Raw genomic sequence first — 17,976 nt, forward strand, 5'->3', positions numbered from 1 at the left:
TCCCCAGAACTCACATGAAAAAAGCACTGAATCCCGTGCTTATGCCTGAGATGGGCGGCAGGGAGAGGAGAAGCCAGGAGGCTGTCGGTCCAGCTAGCCTGGCAGACAGAGCAGCAGATAACAAAGGAGAGACGCCGTCTCAGACACCTAAGGTTGCCTTCTGACCTCCGTGTGCACACACACTCACATTCATGAACACATGAACATACACATCAACACAAAACTCAGCACTGTGTCCCCGGAAGTGACGCTGGCCCTGAACAGTGACTTCAGGCGTCTGAATGTCGCCAGTGCCAGTGCCAGATGGCTTGTGTGCTTTATGGTCTCTTTTGATTCTTTATGTGGAAGGGCTCAGCTGAGTGCCTCACAGTGGACCATGACTTCTAAACCACGGTGAAGTGTGCAGGTCGGGAGCGTTTTATCATAGAAAGGTGAACCTAAGCTCACTCTAGCTTGCTTTTTATTTAAACTTAGTGAGCTCTAGGATCTGCCCCGGCCCCCGCTTCATTAAGATCAGTGTGCCTCTCTCCCCCGTACTAAAATTGATCTTTGAAAAACAACCTAGCAGGCCCTGAGGACTTCTGCGCTCATCCAAAAACTGAAACTCTCCTGGCCTCAAAACAGCTCAATCCACAGAAATGGAAAAAAGAAAGATCCTCTCCTATCCCTCCCTCCTCAGGGCCTCAGGTAGAGCCAGCTGTGTAACTCAGGGACCACCCCCTCCCCGCCCCCGGTCTTCTAGTCTCTACCTGAATGTTGAGATTACAGGTGTGATATGGGACTATGGATAGAACCTATGCCCTCGACTAACTGAGTTGTATGCCTATATAACCCCCTTTCATTTCTCTAGTTCTGTCTTTAAGGAATACTGTGAGACTGGTCTATTAATCGGTAATCTTAAGTATTTTAGGGAAGAGGCCTCACAAAACCTCAACATTTTTGATAATTTACCATGTAAGGAATGAGCTGGTATGGGGGAGAATTCAGAAAGAGAATTATTAGATGCATTAAATTATTGGCCTAAAAGTCATAACAACCAAGCAAACCCATGGAACTAGGTATGAGTAAAGCACATTCCTCTCCCTGCCCCACCGAGGTGTCAGCAGTGGTTAGAAAGCTGAACAGAAGAGCAACAATGGCTTTCCTCCCAAGAACACAGTGTGCCGGGTGGGCTGGGAGGAACTCACCTGTCTCAGAGGTTCCCAACTTGTTGAAGGCACTTGCTTCTTACTTGGGACATCTGCACAGGGTGGTAGAAAAACAAGTCAAGGGAAGTCGTCATATCAACTGCCTGATGCTGTCACCTCTGTGTGTGAGTACCTGGAGCAGGAAGGGGAAATGACACGTTCTTGGTCCTAGCTGGAAACATTTACTTCTTGAGCTCATCAGTAGGTTGGGGCCTAGTTCTGGATTTTTGGTTTTGGACAGCTTAGGGAAAAATCTCCAGAGATGCATCTGTTGTCCAGTGTGCTGAAGGACTGGTGTGGTACCTCTGGGAGAATACTTGAATTATGTAAACTAAGTGTAGGCCCAGCAGACAGGGGGTGATAGCCCAGGACAGACACCTCCCAAGTGAGCGCTGTTGGTCCTGCTGCTTCCAAGGGCTGAGAGCTGTTAGCAGTCTTCCTTCATGGGTGTCTCCCAAGCACACAACAGTAAGAATTGTCTTTAAATCATGAGATTATAGAAATAAGCCACCATGCCTGTCTCTACAGGCCACATTTTATTATCACATGACACTTTGAGTTGGTGACTACTAAGTGTATGTACAACATACTCTAGAAATATAAAGCTTCAGATTATATCACCAAACAGGCATATCTTGCAGAGACCAGAAAAAGCAATTGGACATCCTGAGCAGGCAGTTGGGTGAAAAAGATGTTCAGTGCACCCTTAAATGTGCCCGTGTGCTTCTGACTCTGTGGCATGAATTTGAATTTTCAGCTCTTCTCTCTCTAAGGAGGCAGGACTCATAGTCCCAAAGTGGTGTCACTGGGAAACTGACTGGTTTCTGGATGAGTTTTAAAACTTCATCACTCTGAAGTCATACAGTCACAGAATTAATTCATTTCTGGCCATTCAACCAGCTTTTGATATTTGAATGAAGCTTTTGCTGTTTAACTTTTGAATAATGGTAGTCCTGAAGTTTTGTGTGTACATGCGTTTGTGTGAGTGCTGGATAGTTTTATGTCAACTTGACACAAGCTGGAGTTATTTGAAGAGGGAACCTCAGTTGACAAAATGCCTCCATAAAATCCAGTTGTAAGGCATTTTCTTAGTTCATGAATGATGGGGGAGGGCCCAGCCCACCCCTACCCAGCCCACTATGGATAGAGCATCCCTGGGGCTGGTGGTCCTGGGTACTAGAAGAAAGCAATCCGAAGTCATGGGAAGCAAGCCAGTAAGCAGCACCCCTCCATGGCCTCTGCATCAGCTCCTGCCTCCAGGTTTCTGCCCTGTGTGAGTTCCTGTCCTAACTTCCTCTGATGATGAACAGTGATATGGAAGTATAAGCAAAATAAATCCTTTCCTTTCCAAGCTGCTTTAGTCATGGAGTTTCATCCCAGAAATAATCAGCTTAACTAAGACAGGGAATGTGTGTGCATGTGTGTGCTCCTGTGTGTGCATTAGTCTGTATGCGTGCATTTATGCATTCATTTGTATATGTGTGTGGTATGTATGAATGTATACATGTGCATGTGTATGTACATGTCATATATGCATTGTGTGTGCACATTTGTATATATTTGTGACAAGTATCCATGTCCATATGCATGCATTTATGTATATGTAGTATGGTATGGTGTGTGCATTTGTGTATATATGTGTGGCATGTATGCATGTTGAGTGTGCATGCATTTATGTATGTGTATGGTATTCATATATGCCGTACATGCATTTGTGTATGTGTGTGGTATTTATGCATGTGCTAGGCATGTGCATTTGTGTCTCTAAACATGAGAGAGCTAGAAAACAGTACACACAAGTTGAGGCGATTTGGCTGTTCTGTCCATCTTTTTTATTCTGTCCGTCTTTCTGAGGATGTTAAAGACTCATTAAGCAGGTTTCTTGGCAGTTTCTTGTTCTTTTCATTAAACTCTGTCAAGCTTCTAGGATTTTCATTTAAACATACTAAGCAAAAAGATTTAAATATTTCATTATAAGCCACTGTTTTGCTGGCATGATCACAAGTTGGGAAAACTGTTAAGTTGGAAATAGAAATGCTGTCTTGGCCACCGTCCTCTTGTATGATCAATACGATGCGCATTTGTGTGAAGCAATGACTGGAGCATATTGTCAGTGGTTTCCAGCCGTCTGGAATGGCGAAGCAACAAAGGAAGCGTGGGCATACTGCACTCGCCAGCCTAGCCTCGCTGATGGTCACAAGTGTGAGGCAGAGGGGGCCAGGGGCTGCCTGCAATTGTCAATCCTAGGACAGACCCAGGGATTTGCTAGACACAGGGAAGACTCAGGAACGGTGCACCACATTCTGTAATCTGACAGTCAGGTTTGCCCAGGAGTGAAGTAGAAATCAAGCACGATTAAATTTACCCAAAACACACGCAAGAGTGTGCACAGTCATAAGGAATGGGAGGGCCTGGGGCGGGTAGTGTCATGGTGGAGTGCTTGGCTAGTGTGCAGTACATGCTGTGTTTGATCTGACACCATAAGAAAGAGAAGAGAGGAGAAAAACAGGAGGAGGGAGAAATGGAAGACTCAAGAAAGGAAGATGCAAAGGAAGGATGGAAGGAAGGAAGGAGAGAGGGAGGGAGGGAGGGAGGGAGGGAGGGAGGGAGGGAGGGAGGGAGGAAGGGAGGGAGAGAGGGAGGGAGGGAGGAAAGGAGGGAGGGAGGGAGGGAGGGAGGGAGGACAGAAAAAACACACCTACAAGATGGCAGGAGGGCAGGGAAGGAGCTGGGCTTCTGAGACAGAGACAAATGCAGGACAGATTTCCACACCTTGTAAGTGATTGCTACTTTTGTCTTTTGTTTGTCTGTGGTGCTGGGAACGGAAGAACCCTGGTCCTTGCAGATGTGGGGCAAGGACTCAACCACTGATCTGCATTCTCCCACTTGATATTTTAGTGTGCTTGAATGATTTTGGCACTGGAGGGGCTTGGGCCAGTTCAAAGACAGACAGGATCTCAGTCTCAGGGAAAGCAGAGTGCACTAGCTCCATATCCTCCCCAGGCTGCTCGATGGCGCTGAGACTCCAGCTTCTTCACTGCTACAATCGAATGTTCCTTGTATTAGGCGCTTTTAAAAAATACTTAGTATTACCACAGTGAGAATTGAAGCAGATAATCTGTAGAATTTTCAGCAGGGTGTTGAGCACACTCTCTATAAATGTTAGCTATTAGAGCGTTTTCCCCTCTGAATGGGGATTATTACTGTAAAATGGAAAACATATTCTAGAGTTCTTAAATCAAGAAGAAAGCCTAAGGAGTGTGTCAGAAATACCTCTAAATATAGAACAGACTGCTGGGCGGAGGAAGGGCGGCTGCGGAGGCGGGCTCGTGCGCACGTGTTCATGCCTGCTCAGATAGAGAGCAAGACAAAAACCTCAACAGACTGTGTTCCCTGAAAATCCCAGCTGGGCTCCAGGAAAAGGCATGATGGTTCCGTCCAAGGCTCATCTGAGAAAAATAGCCACTTGTTCTAGAAACCATTGAAAACTTGCTTGAACTAGGAGTAAGCGCAGGTGATCTCAGAATTTGTCTTCCAATTCAGCCTGATCCTGTAGATGGGGAGAATGGGATCTGATTGGGGACACAGCACCTAATCTAAGGGTGAGTGTCTGTCAGCAGCTGCCAAGCTTGTGACAGGAAGGCTCGGTGCTTTATAGAGAGACAAATGACCGTTGGGCAGTAAAGGAGAAGGTTCACGCCGGACCTATGACCATTGGGCAGTCAAGGAGAAGGTTCACGCCGGACCTATGACCGTTGGGCAGTAAAGGAGAAGGTTCACGCCGGGCCTATGACCATTGGGCAGTCAAGGAGAAGGTTCACGCCGGGCCTAGAGCCTTGAGGGAGCTCTGGCGCCATTTGTCAGCTTGCTGTGGTGTCCTCACCTGCAAAGTCGGGAGCTCATGGAGTTGTGCAGAGTTGGTACCACGTGCCCCACAGAGAACAGTGAATGTTTCATTGCCTGTCCATGTGCTCCCATAAGAATTCACTGCCTGATAGGATCCCGGTTCTCCAGTTAAAAAAAAAAACAACAAATCAAAGCTTCCTGAAGTGCTGGGAAGAGGGCGCAGTGGGTGAAGTGCATGAAGTGTAAGCACGAGGACCTGAACCCAGACCTTGGTGCTCATGTACAAAGCTGTGTGTGTATGGGGGGGGGGGGGGGGACACCTGTGTACACGAGCTCCGGAAAGTAAAGACCGCCAGGTGCTAGAGCCTGCCCAGCAGCCAGCAAGTTGGTGAACCCAAGGTCCCTAGAGAGCTTGTCTCAGAAGGTCAGGTGAAGAGCAACTGAGGACAACCCAGCACAGGCCGTGTGCTGGCATCCCCGTTTGCAAACGAGGACACTTAGCCACACAGGTACATGTGAGCACAACACTAAAAGCATTTAAAACTCCTTGTAGATTAGGTCGTGTCTGTGGCCTTGGTCTCCCTGAGTCACGAGTTTCAGGACAGATTCTCCGAAGTGCTGAGCCACAGTGCAGGCAGCCACACACCGTGCTGTGCTGTGCAGCCTAACTGTGCCTTTCCTTCTCCCCGGCTGCCTCCGTATATCTCGGAAGAAAATGGTGCTGCCCCAGGGGACAGGTACTGGAAGCCCAGCTTCCCACGAGTAGACACAGCTTGCTTTGGTTTTGGCTTAAATTATTTTCTCTTTTTCCCCCTTAAATTACTTCTATCCATTTCTATAACAAGATCTAAATCAATTTTTATCTGTAGTCATAAAACATGAAATTTCCCAAGACTGGAGACAGTAAAGAATTATTCCAAAACCCTGGATGATCATAAACAACATTTTATTTGCTTGAAATTAAATGCTGTTTATGATTACTCAGGGTTTTTTTCCTTCCTTCCTTCCTTCTTTCCTTCCTTTTTCCTTCCTTCCTCCTTTCCTTCCTTCCTTCTTTCCTTCCTTTTTCCTTCCTTCCTTCCTTCTTTCCTTCTCTCCTTCCTTCCTTCTTTCCTTCCTTCCTTCCTTTTTTCCTTCCTTCCTTTCTTCCTTCCTTCCTTCTTTCCTTCCTTCCTTCCTTCCTTCCTTCCTTCTTTCCTTCCTTCAATACGGGCTTATATTGGTCACAGTTTCAAGAATAAAGCCTATCACAGTAGAAAGGGTGCCATGGAGTCCCTGATCATTTACCACTATGTTTCCAACATATCCACAGACTGCAGTAGGTCTCTTCTTGTGCTCTTTCCTTCCCTATAATCTCAGCAAAGAAGGAGGAAGAATCCTTTGGTCACATGTCATTATCTCCTCTGCTCATCTGTGCTTATCTCCCTGATGTTAGCCAACCCCTATGGTGATGCCAACCCCTATGGTGACAGTCCCCCGTACACTTATAACACACACACACAACTGTGCATGGACACATAAGTGCACACACCTTATCCACCCCTCTAGCCTGCTTGCCATCTATTTCAAATCTTAGGAAGGAAATTTGTTTGGAAAGCCAAGACAGAAGACCTAAAAAGTATAAAAAGCGGCAAGGCCTCCGCTGCTAGCGTCTCCTGCCTGTATCAGAATCACCTCAGTGACCCTGCCTAGCAGGATCACCTCAGTGGGTGACAGGCCTATTTTGGTGTACAGTAGCTGACACTGTTGTTTTTAGGTTGAGGAGAGGCACAGAATCATAGTGAAGAGCATGTGATGGAACAAAACTGCTTGCCTCATGGTACTCGGGGTCAGAGAAAGAAGAAGGATCAGGGCACAAATTTACCACTTCAAAGCCACTCCCCAGGACCTATTGTTTCCTCCAACTGGGTCCCACTTCCAGATAGCCCATTTGGCTGTAAAGTAATTAATGTGTTGATGAAGTTAGCACCCTATCCCTACAGTTACTTCTCAGTAGTACATAACCAGCTGTCAGCCAGGCCTTCAACACGTGTCCCTGTGGTGGTGTGTTAGGGACGTGGGATAGAGTTTTCATATCCAAAAATGGGATTTCTTTTTTAATGCTCCATTAGATGGTAGCCTCATGACAGCTTTTATGTTCAGCTAACATTTCCACCCTCTGCACTTTCATAATTTTCAATTAATAGATACCACTTACAACTTAAAAATATCCTTAAGTGCTAAAGAGATCATTTGGGAGTTGCCTCCAAATCTGGTAGCCAGCAAAATAAATCTGGACCAGAAACTAAATGGAATCTTTCTCCAAGTCCAAACCATGTTTTCTGTAGAACTGAGAGGTCGGGCATTTCTTGGCAAAAAGTTCCTGCATGGGTATAGATGCCCAGATAGCCTGCTTCTCCCCCTTCCTGGTCTTAGAATTTCAGTCCCCAAGGGTCCTTCTCGAACTCTCTGTCTGTTCAAGACCATCCCACAGAAACTGCATATAACCACTCCCTGTAGCTATAGTGGCAGTTGGGGTTAGCGAGCTGGAAGGGTTATCCCATTTGTCCCTAGGTAAACAGAGCATGGCGTCCTGTCCCACGTGTGGAAACAGGGTGTGACCAGGTATCTACCGGGCATTGTGGGAAGGACAGGGAATAGAGAACTAGAGACTGAAGGTGGTCTTAGAAAGGATGGGAACCTCCCCGACATGAGTCTCCACAGCTGTAAAGCCACAAACCCCATAGGAGTGTTCCCCATTCAGTGTAGGACCTGGTCGGTGTGTCCAGGGATAGCAGTGACAAAGTGGGCGGTGTCGGCTGGGTCCTGCCCCTCCCCAGGAGCAGTTCTCACTCCCCTGTGAAGGCTCAGCACCCTGTCCCTCCCTGTGATCCTTCACAGTTTTACTGTTGACAGTAACCCCAGAAGTTTTGGGGGTGTTTCATTTTAGTTTGGTTTGACTTGTAATGTGGCAGCTTTATAACACGCCATTTCCTTCACTGGTCTTGACTAGAAGCCCCAGATCTTGGCTTTTTATATCCCAAATATTAAGTAAATTATTTTCCCTACATAATAGATAATTACAGGACAACATACTATCTTGGGCTATCAATTTTATCAAACTATAACAGTTGTGCATTTCATAAAAGAAGCTCTTTGGTTTTTTCTAAAGCATGCATGAAGAGGCAGTCTATGTGGTGATCAAGGAAAAACTTTTAAGTCAGACCAAGGTTGTGACCCAAGCTCTACCATTTAAATATAACCCCTTTGGCCAAATGACTTAGCATCTGGGCTGTCTCCTCACCTGTGGGATGTGAAGCTAAGGCTACCTATGGGGATCATTGTAAGATGGACCAAGCAAGATAAGGCTGGCAAGACATCTACGTCATTGAGCGGTAGAACCCACCCCTGGTAACCAGCCTCAGAGCAGTAGCCCTCCAGCAGTTTGAATGTGCCTGTCTCTGCTGGCCACTACACAGCAGCAAGATGAAATTTAGAGAGACTCTGTGCCTAGCCAAATGTATCTCTTGGAGGATATATTTATGATTATTGCTATATATATAAAACAAGAAGTTGAACTGGGTCACTTCCTTCATTTCTGAAAGTGTGGTCGGATTTTTGATGGAGTGCTCTGATGGTTTGAGATGACAAAATGACTAACTGAAAGCATTCCAGGAGTGTGGGACTTGAACACACTCTCAATCTCTGCTCCTCCTTTGACACCAAGTCTCAGCTCAGTGAGGCCAACTGTGGTGTAGCCCAGACGGAGGAGAAAGAAGATCAGAAAAAGATCCAGGTTTCCCACTGTGGTTGTGGTGGCACACATCTTTAACCCCAGCACTTGGGAGGGGAGGCAGAGACAGGCAGATAGATCTCTGGGAGTTCAAGGCCAGCCTGGACTCCATGGTGATATCCTGTCTCACAAACAAGTGAACACAGAAACTTGGAAAGTTTTTTGTTTTTTTTTTTAAACTCCAGCTATTTAGTCCTTATTCCTAACTGAATCAGAATAACTTGGGGGGGGGGGGCAGCCTGGGATCATTTTTTAAAGGCTCCCAGAGATTTTTGTTGTCAGCCAGGACTGAGAACCACCCACCTCACCATCCACATGACATGGTGAAAAGTGGCACGTGACACCAAGTTTGGATGAGCTCTGGCCGCGAGGAGATACGGCTTCAAGTATGGTGTCTCACTTCTGTCTATTTTTGTTTGATCTTTCCCTTGATGTTCCCTGGAGAGCAATCTGTCATCGGTACCATCCCCCTCAAAACAGATCTATATCCCCCTCCCACACTCATTGCCCCCCCCCCATCACCTGGCGCACACACCAGGCTCTTCCTCTGCTTCCACCTCATTTCAGTCAGCCTAAAGAAGTCACCGGGGGAACTTTTTCCAGCTTCAAGCCTTTCTATTTCTATCTCCTGTGCCCTCACCTGCCTCCTTCCTAGTCCTGTACTTGACCAACTTCCCCCCCTGCCAGGACTCCAGGACTCCAGTGAGCCTTTTCTCTCTTCCCTGATAACGCACAGTTGAGTGTAATGGGCTAAGTACGCCTCCTTTCTCTCCCCATTATCCTCTCTACAGATAGTGATTTACTCGGTCATGCTGCACTTGACTGTGCTTCCAGTCACACAGACTATTAAATTCCACAAAAGCAAGGACTGTGTCTTATTCACACCCTCCCACACCCCCCAGACCCGTTACTGGTACAGTCAGGCTCAGTGGATACTGAATGAATAACTAAATGATTACACAAGAACGAAGGAAAGGAAAATGTTTAAGAAACTGAGTCAGTAAATTACAGAAACCAGGTCCTATATATGAATGAATACAGAAGAAAACGGTCTTAATGACTGATCCATAGAGAGCCAGGTGGATCAGATTTTAGCCCTTCCATATTCGTATGCACAGTGTGCAACACAGCTATCCTGGGTAAAGGGGAAATCCATCACAGCAGGAAACCAAACTGATTTATCACCCAGAGGAGCCTGGATTCCACAGTAGGCTCTGCCCTGAGCAATAAGCAAAAGGAATCCACAGTGCTCATATGAAAAATAATATTCAGCATTATTGACTTCCTATTTTAGCAGTTAATGAAATTTTCAGATAAAATGGTATGATGCTTGAGAGCTACTTAAAAACTCCCAGTTTTTCATGCCAGTGAGACAGGAAGGTAGTCATGGAACAAGATTAAGAACTGATAGGTTTTGAAAGACAGAGGCCAGTGTCTCCACTTAAGGGATTCATTATATTATTCTGTCTGCTTTGGTGTGACATTGAAACAATCCAGAGTAAAATTATTTGTTTAAGGAAGACATTAAATACTAGTTAAAATAGTTATTAGCCTTTAAAACATCATGGAAGTCTTTCTCACCATTACAGTTTGGTTCACTGAATTTATACTTTTAAACAGAGAGGGAAAGAAAACGCCAGCCATATATTATCTGGAGCCGCCCTGGTCTTGGTCAGTTGGAAACCAGGAATGTTCTCGGAGGTCTGTGCACTGTAATCAGCCCCACATAGTTTCCAGGCAGCATAGTTTACACAGCACGGCAGGGTGATTTGTAACTCCATTCATATGTCCCTGAGAAATACGGCCCTGTCAGCTCCCCCCTTTATTTATTTAGCCAAACAATACTTTTCCATAGCACAATCTCCCCAATCTCAAAACCCACCAGGAGACAACATCTGAAGGTTGGCTGGCCCCTCCCTCCCTCCCTCCCTCCTTCCCTCCCGCCCTCCCCTTCTGCTGTTTTTATACAGTGCCTCCTTTAAAGTCCACAGAAAGTAGTGCTCTTTTTATTTGTGACATTTGTGGCTGCGATAGGGAACCAGGTCTCAGGAGGCCTTTCACCTTGCTGAGGAATGTGTATCCAAGGCCCCAGGACCCTTTACAATCCTCTCACATTCTTTCCACAGTCCTCACCCTTTCTCCACAGCCCTTTCTGCCCTAAACAGCCCATAGCTTCCTCCTTCATGCCCTTCTTCGCCCCTGGGCTCCGGGGATCGGGGATCACGCCCATCAGCCTGGCCCTTGCTAGTTCGCGTTGCTTGGGGCCAGGCTTGCCCTACCTAGTGTCCCAGGGGCGGTCCTATTCCCTTCCGGTTCCCGTTGCCCAGGTTGCCCGGCGCTCCTCCACATTCATGATCATAGATCTGGATAAAGGTTCCGAGGCCAGCAGCAGGTGACTTGGCCATTGGGGTGGGGGTAGGGCATGGCTGAGAGAGGAGGGCAGGGGCGTGGGGGGGATATCTTTAAAGATGAAAGTCTCCTGTTAGACTGTCTGGTCAGTCTTCCTGTTCCTCCCTGGAAACTTAGTCTCACGCCCATGACCTTGCCTAAGGCCACGAAGCCTTCAGAGTCTGCCACAGCTGGGCTGGGCTGGGCTGGGCTGCTTTTCTTCCCTCTCTTTTTTAATTTCTCCTCTTCCCACGATACCTTTTGTTGCATTCATACTGCATTTCTTGTTTTGGGTTTTATACCCTAAAAGCTATTTCAGGAACATGTTTTTTCCCCCTAATTTGCAGAGGTCAAAGGGCAATGATGTCCCTTTTCTTTCTTAGGTAGAGCATAGCAAATTAGTAGATAGGTAACTACATCTATATTTCTGTATTTATTAATAAGTTAATTTATTAATAACTTTTAATAAATTGATAAATACAGAAATGTCAACCCGCTTGGGATATCTACTGCTGTGTACTTTCGTACCTCACCATGACTTACTGGGTTTTTCTCATCAACCAGGAGGAAAGAAAAGCTTATTTTTAAAAATGAGATAATTTTGTAAAAAAAAAAAAAAAAAAAAAAAAAGAACTGGAGACACCAGGAAGGCCATGCGTGACTGGCCAGGCCATATTCCTGTTCCACTCTCCTCATACAGGAGGAGCCACGCCCATCTACACCTATTCAATGCACGTACTAGTGGCTCACTGTGTGTCCGTAAACTTCCCATGTAGGCTTGGAAGTTCACATGCAAGACTAAATTAAAACACTTTTCAAGGCTGCTTTAAAAAGTGATGAAACCGTTGATACTGATTTATTTCACGCCCCTAAATTAATCAGTATAGGTGCTTAAACTTCCTTACTGTAAAGTTCTTACTTAACACATAAACAGAAACAACTCTAAACACAAGGAGTCCATTCCTCAGTGGTGACGCTGGGTTCTCATGGGTGTGAGGAAGCCACCTTTCCCAGCAGCAGCCGACCCCACCCCTCAGCCCCCATCGCTACTTAACTGGTCAGGCCAGTTCCTCATCCTTTCCAGCAGATTTCTTCATCGCTAAGATGAGGAGAGTGTCTTTGCTACCTGTAAAGGTGCTAAGGACAGCTAAGAGTCCCGGAAAGCACACGTAGCTAATACGACCGTCCTTCTTTCCCTGTCAAGCATGCTTTATCATCTTATTAAGTGAAGAGTTAAATATTTCAGTAAGAGGCAAGCAAGTCTCCTATCCTGTCCTGCAGCAGGCTGTCCTGGAAAGCCTGCACAGAAAGGTGGATTTGTCTATTTGATTGATGTGTCAATGAGAATTAACAGACAGGAAAGAGTTCCAGGGTAATTGTAATCCGCACCCTAAACAATCAGTGTAGTCTTTGAAAAGCTCAGGGGGAAAAAAAAAGCAAAAAACAAACTTACCATGTTTGAGAAATGCAGCCTTCCTCTGGCTTTCTTTGATCCACTTTGGATAGGATATGAGTGTTAGAATTATCTTCAAAATATTGTTAGTGAAACAAAAATTCACATGACGGATAGCAGAGGAGAGGAAAATATGATTTATCATGTTTAAGGGATAGAACACTTGATTTTTTGTGACCTTTGTCACATTTCAACATGCAATTAGATGATATATTATTTCAAAATAATCTTTATAGCAATAAATAATATTCCAAAACTCCAAAACGGAGGCAGGCATGTTATGAGGTCAGGGGGAAAGGTATTTAAGAAACTGGAGCAATGTGCACAGCCACAGTCCCAGTGAGAAGTCAGGTGAGCCGTGGTGAAGGACACGCAAGTCTACTTTCTGGTGTGCTTCCATCACTAGCTACATATCTGCTCCCTCTTAGAATAAATGTTGGCATTTTCTATTACTGTGTTTTTAAAAGCCCGGGACTGATGAGTTTGGAAAATGCTGGAACACATGTCTTTAAAACAGAACACCTTTTAAAGTAGAATGGGTTTAAAAGATACACAGGAGAAGTAACACTTTGCAGGCAACAGAGGTAAGTACCAGGGGACAGAGTTCTTCAGTCACAGTGACAGCATCTTGCAGGGTCACCCTGTCAGGACATTCCCTTCACAGGAGAGAGGCAGAGAAGAAAGGGGCATGTCTGAACAAACCTGAGACCAGTCTGACTTTCTCACCCTGCTGACAAGTATCAAGCAGAGACCAGTGCTTCTCAGAGGCCATTGTTGCAGCTGAACAGAGATTCCCACAGCCAGCTCTGCAGATGTGCATGCTGCCGCTGAAGGTGATGGTGCCTCCCAGCAGAAGCCGCCAGCTGATCTAACTGTCTCTCTCCGCTCTTCCCCTCTTTCATCACAGAATCGGAAGACTCTTTGATGGTACGGAGCCCATTGTTCTGGACAGCCTCAAACAGCACTATTTCATTGACAGAGACGGGCAGATGTTCAGATATATCTTGAATTTTCTACGAACATCAAAACTCCTCATTCCTGATGATTTCAAGGTGAGGGAATCTGTGTTAACAGTAAATATGTGATTTTTTTTATGTGCTCCAGAAAACTGTTCCTAATTCTACACCCTTACCACATGTACCCACTCCAGTGTCTTCAGTAGCCTCTTGACATGTCTTCGCGAAGCAGAGCACATGGCGTTTACATGTTACAGGATAAGGGATCATTTGCTTTTATTTAAATAATTGAATTATACTCTCTTTTAGTACACTGAAAAACTGGTTAAATTTAAATTTAATTTCTGTTATGTCTTAGGAAGCTAGAGTGTAAAAGGAACTTCTTAACTCAATGAAAACTTTTCCCCTGGGAAGGTTAATACCAGCAAGACAGTTTTAGAATTGTTCCCTTAAAACTGAGTAGCAAGTGCTGGAATCAAGAATAAGAGAACCCCTGAAGGCAGGGGAATTTGAACTGAGAGGCGTATAGGAAGTGTTTGTATTAAAAGGGAATACATGAAAATGGAATTTTTATGGTTGGTAATGTTTCTCTAAATAGGAGATTTTTAGAATTAATTCTGAATACTATTAGAGCTAATAGAGAACTAATTAAAACATCTAAATTCAGAATCAATGTGCTACAGTCACTGTGCTGCCTATGCAATAGCAAGAATCAGTCATAGTTTATAATAATAACAACAACAACAAAATCAAAACAGAAACCGTAATGTCCAGGAAGCAACAAACCAAATGAGAAGTGTGCAGGGTATGTTTTTTTTAAAAAAATTTCTATTTTGAGAAAGGGAATAGTTAAGACTTTTCATACACAAAAGGAATTTTTAAAACATCCTTATTAAGCAGAGATCATATCTACATAAAAGATGTCTTAGTAGAAGAAATTTTGCAATAAAATATTAATATTATCATAAAAGGGTTCCTCCAAATCTATAAATGTATATAAACAATCTAGAGGAAACTTTTATCTATAAACAAGATTTTCCCAAAGGGAGAAAAAAGGTTTTGTCAGTAAATATTTAAAATGATATTCAATCTCTCTCTATGTCAAAAGAACAAAAATAAAACAATATACTAGTTTTTATACATTAGTTTGACTAAAGTTTTAAAGATTGGTAGACACAGTGAGAGACGGACAGTGTGATTGGGAGGGAAAATGATTGAACCTTTTTGGAGACTAATTCAGCCATAGCTATTAAAGTTCCAATCATGCAAGCTGTCTAGAAATTTTATGTTTATGAATTTATCTTCTGTAAATATTCACGTAAGCATGTAAACATGCATGTGCATAGGATATCTGCTAGTCATGTTCATAATAGGAAAACAGTATACCTAAAAGGATTTCAAATGCAGTAGGTGGTTGTTGGAAATAATATAGAATATCCACATTATGGAATAATTTTAAAGAATATGGTTCATCTATATCTGTTGATACGTAGGGCAAAAACCACAGCTTTATTACTCAGTGACAATATCAAGTTATAAAATGATATGGAATGTGCTTCTAATTAAGTAAAACATCATGTATGTTGTGAGTATGTGAAATGGCATCTTCTGAACACACAGAAGCAGTTAACACTTCAGAGCCGTGATATGTTAACCAAGAGCCTAGAATTTAAATCGCAGCGAGCACTCAGAGCCTAGTGCTGGCCCAGGAGCAGCGGGCTGCTGAGTCTCCCTCAGGGCCCCTGCAGAAGTGCAGGGGCTCCCACAGCAGCCTCTAGTTACCCTCCTCATTTTCCTATTAGAGGAGCACAGTTTCTCATGTAAAGCAAACGTGCTGTAGGCAAGCCCTGAGAACTCCTTTCCACTAGTAACCCTTGGCACATGCACTTCCACTTCAGGAAAGAGGATAAAGGAAAAGCCCCTGACCCCCTTATTAATTTGGGATCTGTGGGGTTATAGCAGTTCACCTAAACCTTGGTCCTGTGGGTTGGGGAGGCGAAGTGACTGCCATGAGAAGCCTGGGGTCCTGAGTTCAGATCCTCAGTTTCCGCAGAGAAGCCAGGCACAGAGAGGCACAGAGAGGCACAGAGAGGGGTGAGTCCTGGGCTCAGTGTCACCTGGTCTAGTTAACATGGTGAGCCCCAGGTTCAGTGTCAGACCTCTGGAACACTGACAGTAACAATGACAATGAAGAGACTGAGAGAAGACATTACCCTCTGACTCCACATATAGACCCATGCGTGCATACGTGTACACTCCCACACGAGCATGCATACATGTTTACTCCCACATGAGCAGTAAATAAATTAAACAAAGATGTAAGTTCCAGCCATATACTGCCTTGACTCCGAAGACTCAGGAGCCCCCTGTGTCGCCTCCCCAACCTACTAGTGTATGCTGCACTAGCTTGGCTAACTTGTTGCACGGTGATGTTCTTACAGACAGAGACATATGTTTTTCCAAAGGATACTGTTCACTGTGCTCATGATAATTGCTTATTTAGCTACAGGAGTCCCAGGAGGCCAGACTCTGAGTATCAATACGCAGCAGCCCACTTCTCTTAAAATCATGTAGGACTAAACTGAAAGCTGGAAGCTTGCGTCTATATAATGCCATCATTTGTAACTCTCATTTCTAACAGGGTAACCATAAGATAGTGGATCGGGAATTACTGCTAGAAAATAAACACAGCCATTTGTTTTGAGTGGCACCATACTCCAAGGAAGGAGCTCAGGATTTTAAACACATACTTTGGCTTAACCCCCACCATGAACTTCAGTGGGTGGCATGGGCCTGCCTGCAAGAAGAATCAGGTTAGAAGTTGGTATGGCCGGTCCTAGAGGCCTGCCCTGGGAACTGCCCTAGTCACCCAGGCCTGGGCCAGTTGCTTCACCACACCTTTGGGCTGTTCCCTGAGGATTCCTGAACCTAAATATCTGCTGTTTATCAACTTTAAGTACAGAACATGTCCTTTAGTTGATCACTGCCCAAGATTAGTGGTGGCGGTGATCCAAAAAACTTGTCAAAAGAGACGCGTGGATCTGGGGCCTTGAAATGCTTCCTTTGGAGCCGCTGGGTGATGGGCGTCAAGGAGTGTTCCTTGACTGGGGAACTGGGGGAGGAGCCAGAAGAAGAGGTGGCCATTCAGCTCCCTGGCCCTTGATGAAATTAAGGCACAAAGAGCAGTATAGTTCACAGGAATCATAAAAGCAGATGTCCACGTGAAAAGTCAGTACGCCAGAATCTCCCTTCCACCCACAGCAGATGGCACATAATCCTGTTCACCCGGAAAGAATTGCTTTTCCAGGTTTGCTAGAGAGAATGGCTGCCGACTGCCTCCTTCTGACTCCATCCAGTCACTGCTGACTGAGTAAGGATGTGGAATCTTACAGTATTAGTATCCTGCCCCCATTGGAAATCCAATTCCACAAATATGTCGTCTGTGCTAGAGACCCACTTAGCGATTCTGGTCATTTCTCATTTCAAAGGCTCGCGTCCCGGCTTCCAGCGACAGCTCTCCTTGTATGTGAGTTGCAGAACCTCTCTGAGTGTTCGTGTGGATTTAGCTGCCTTCCCTTCCTCTCATAATTCCATCCTCAATTATAATGATTTGCTCATTGCTACTTCAGTCCCAGCATACAAACACAACTGTGTGACTGTAATTCCCAATATCCCAGGAGTCGGAAACTGTGTGCTTGTTAGTAAGGAGCTGTGAGATCCTCTCCAGCTTGTTATTTTTAACATCTTCATTGGCAACAGCTGAGGCTGATTGCTCTCTACGAATATCCGTCCCTCCTAGATTTAGAAAAATCCACTGTGTGGCAGGCCTGGCTTATCTATCTACATTGTATTCAGAACTCTAGTGCTTTTTATTCTTACAGAAGCATCCTTATACTGTAAAATAAAATTAAAAGTATAAAGAAGCAAACAAACAAACAAACAAACAAACAAAAAACCCATATGCACCGATGCTCAGATTACCAATGTAAAAAAAAAGGCCTGTCCCAGCCTGCATCTCTGCTGCTGTTATAAACACCGTGACCAGGGTGACTTGGCGGGGGTAGAGGGTACTGCTTGGCTTCCAGGTCACAGTCCATCAGAAGGACAGCCAGGGCAGGAACCCGGGTGCAGGACACGGAGCAGAGAGGGCAGGGAGTGCTGCTCATGGTGTGCTTTCTCCGGCGTGCTTATACACCTCCAGGACCCTCTACCCAGGGATGGCACTGCCCATACTGCAGTGGCCCTCTTGCCCAAAGGCCTGTCTGATAAAGGTAATCCCTCCTCATTTGAAGATACCTCTTCCCAGATAGCTCAAGTGGACAATGGAAGGGAACTATGGTAGAACCTGGACCCGTTCCTTTTAACAATTTCCTG

General features: G+C 45.0%; 1 protein-coding gene across 3 annotated transcripts in view; it reads left to right on the forward strand.

Moving 5' to 3' along the window:
- The window catches only part of Kctd1 (potassium channel tetramerization domain containing 1), a 208,215-nt gene that overhangs the window by 172,455 nt on the left and 17,784 nt on the right, over positions 1-17,976 (forward strand). For all 3 annotated transcript variants that reach the window (XM_052155616.1, XM_052155617.1, XM_052155615.1), the window contains exon 3: positions 13,554-13,698. In XM_052155616.1, the coding sequence (XP_052011576.1) occupies positions 13,554-13,698 (145 nt within the window). The remainder of the gene's footprint in view (positions 1-13,553; positions 13,699-17,976) is intronic.

The sequence above is a fragment of the Apodemus sylvaticus genome, chromosome 13 (assembly GCF_947179515.1).
Source record: "Apodemus sylvaticus chromosome 13, mApoSyl1.1, whole genome shotgun sequence".
Taxonomy (NCBI): domain Eukaryota; kingdom Metazoa; phylum Chordata; class Mammalia; order Rodentia; family Muridae; genus Apodemus; species Apodemus sylvaticus.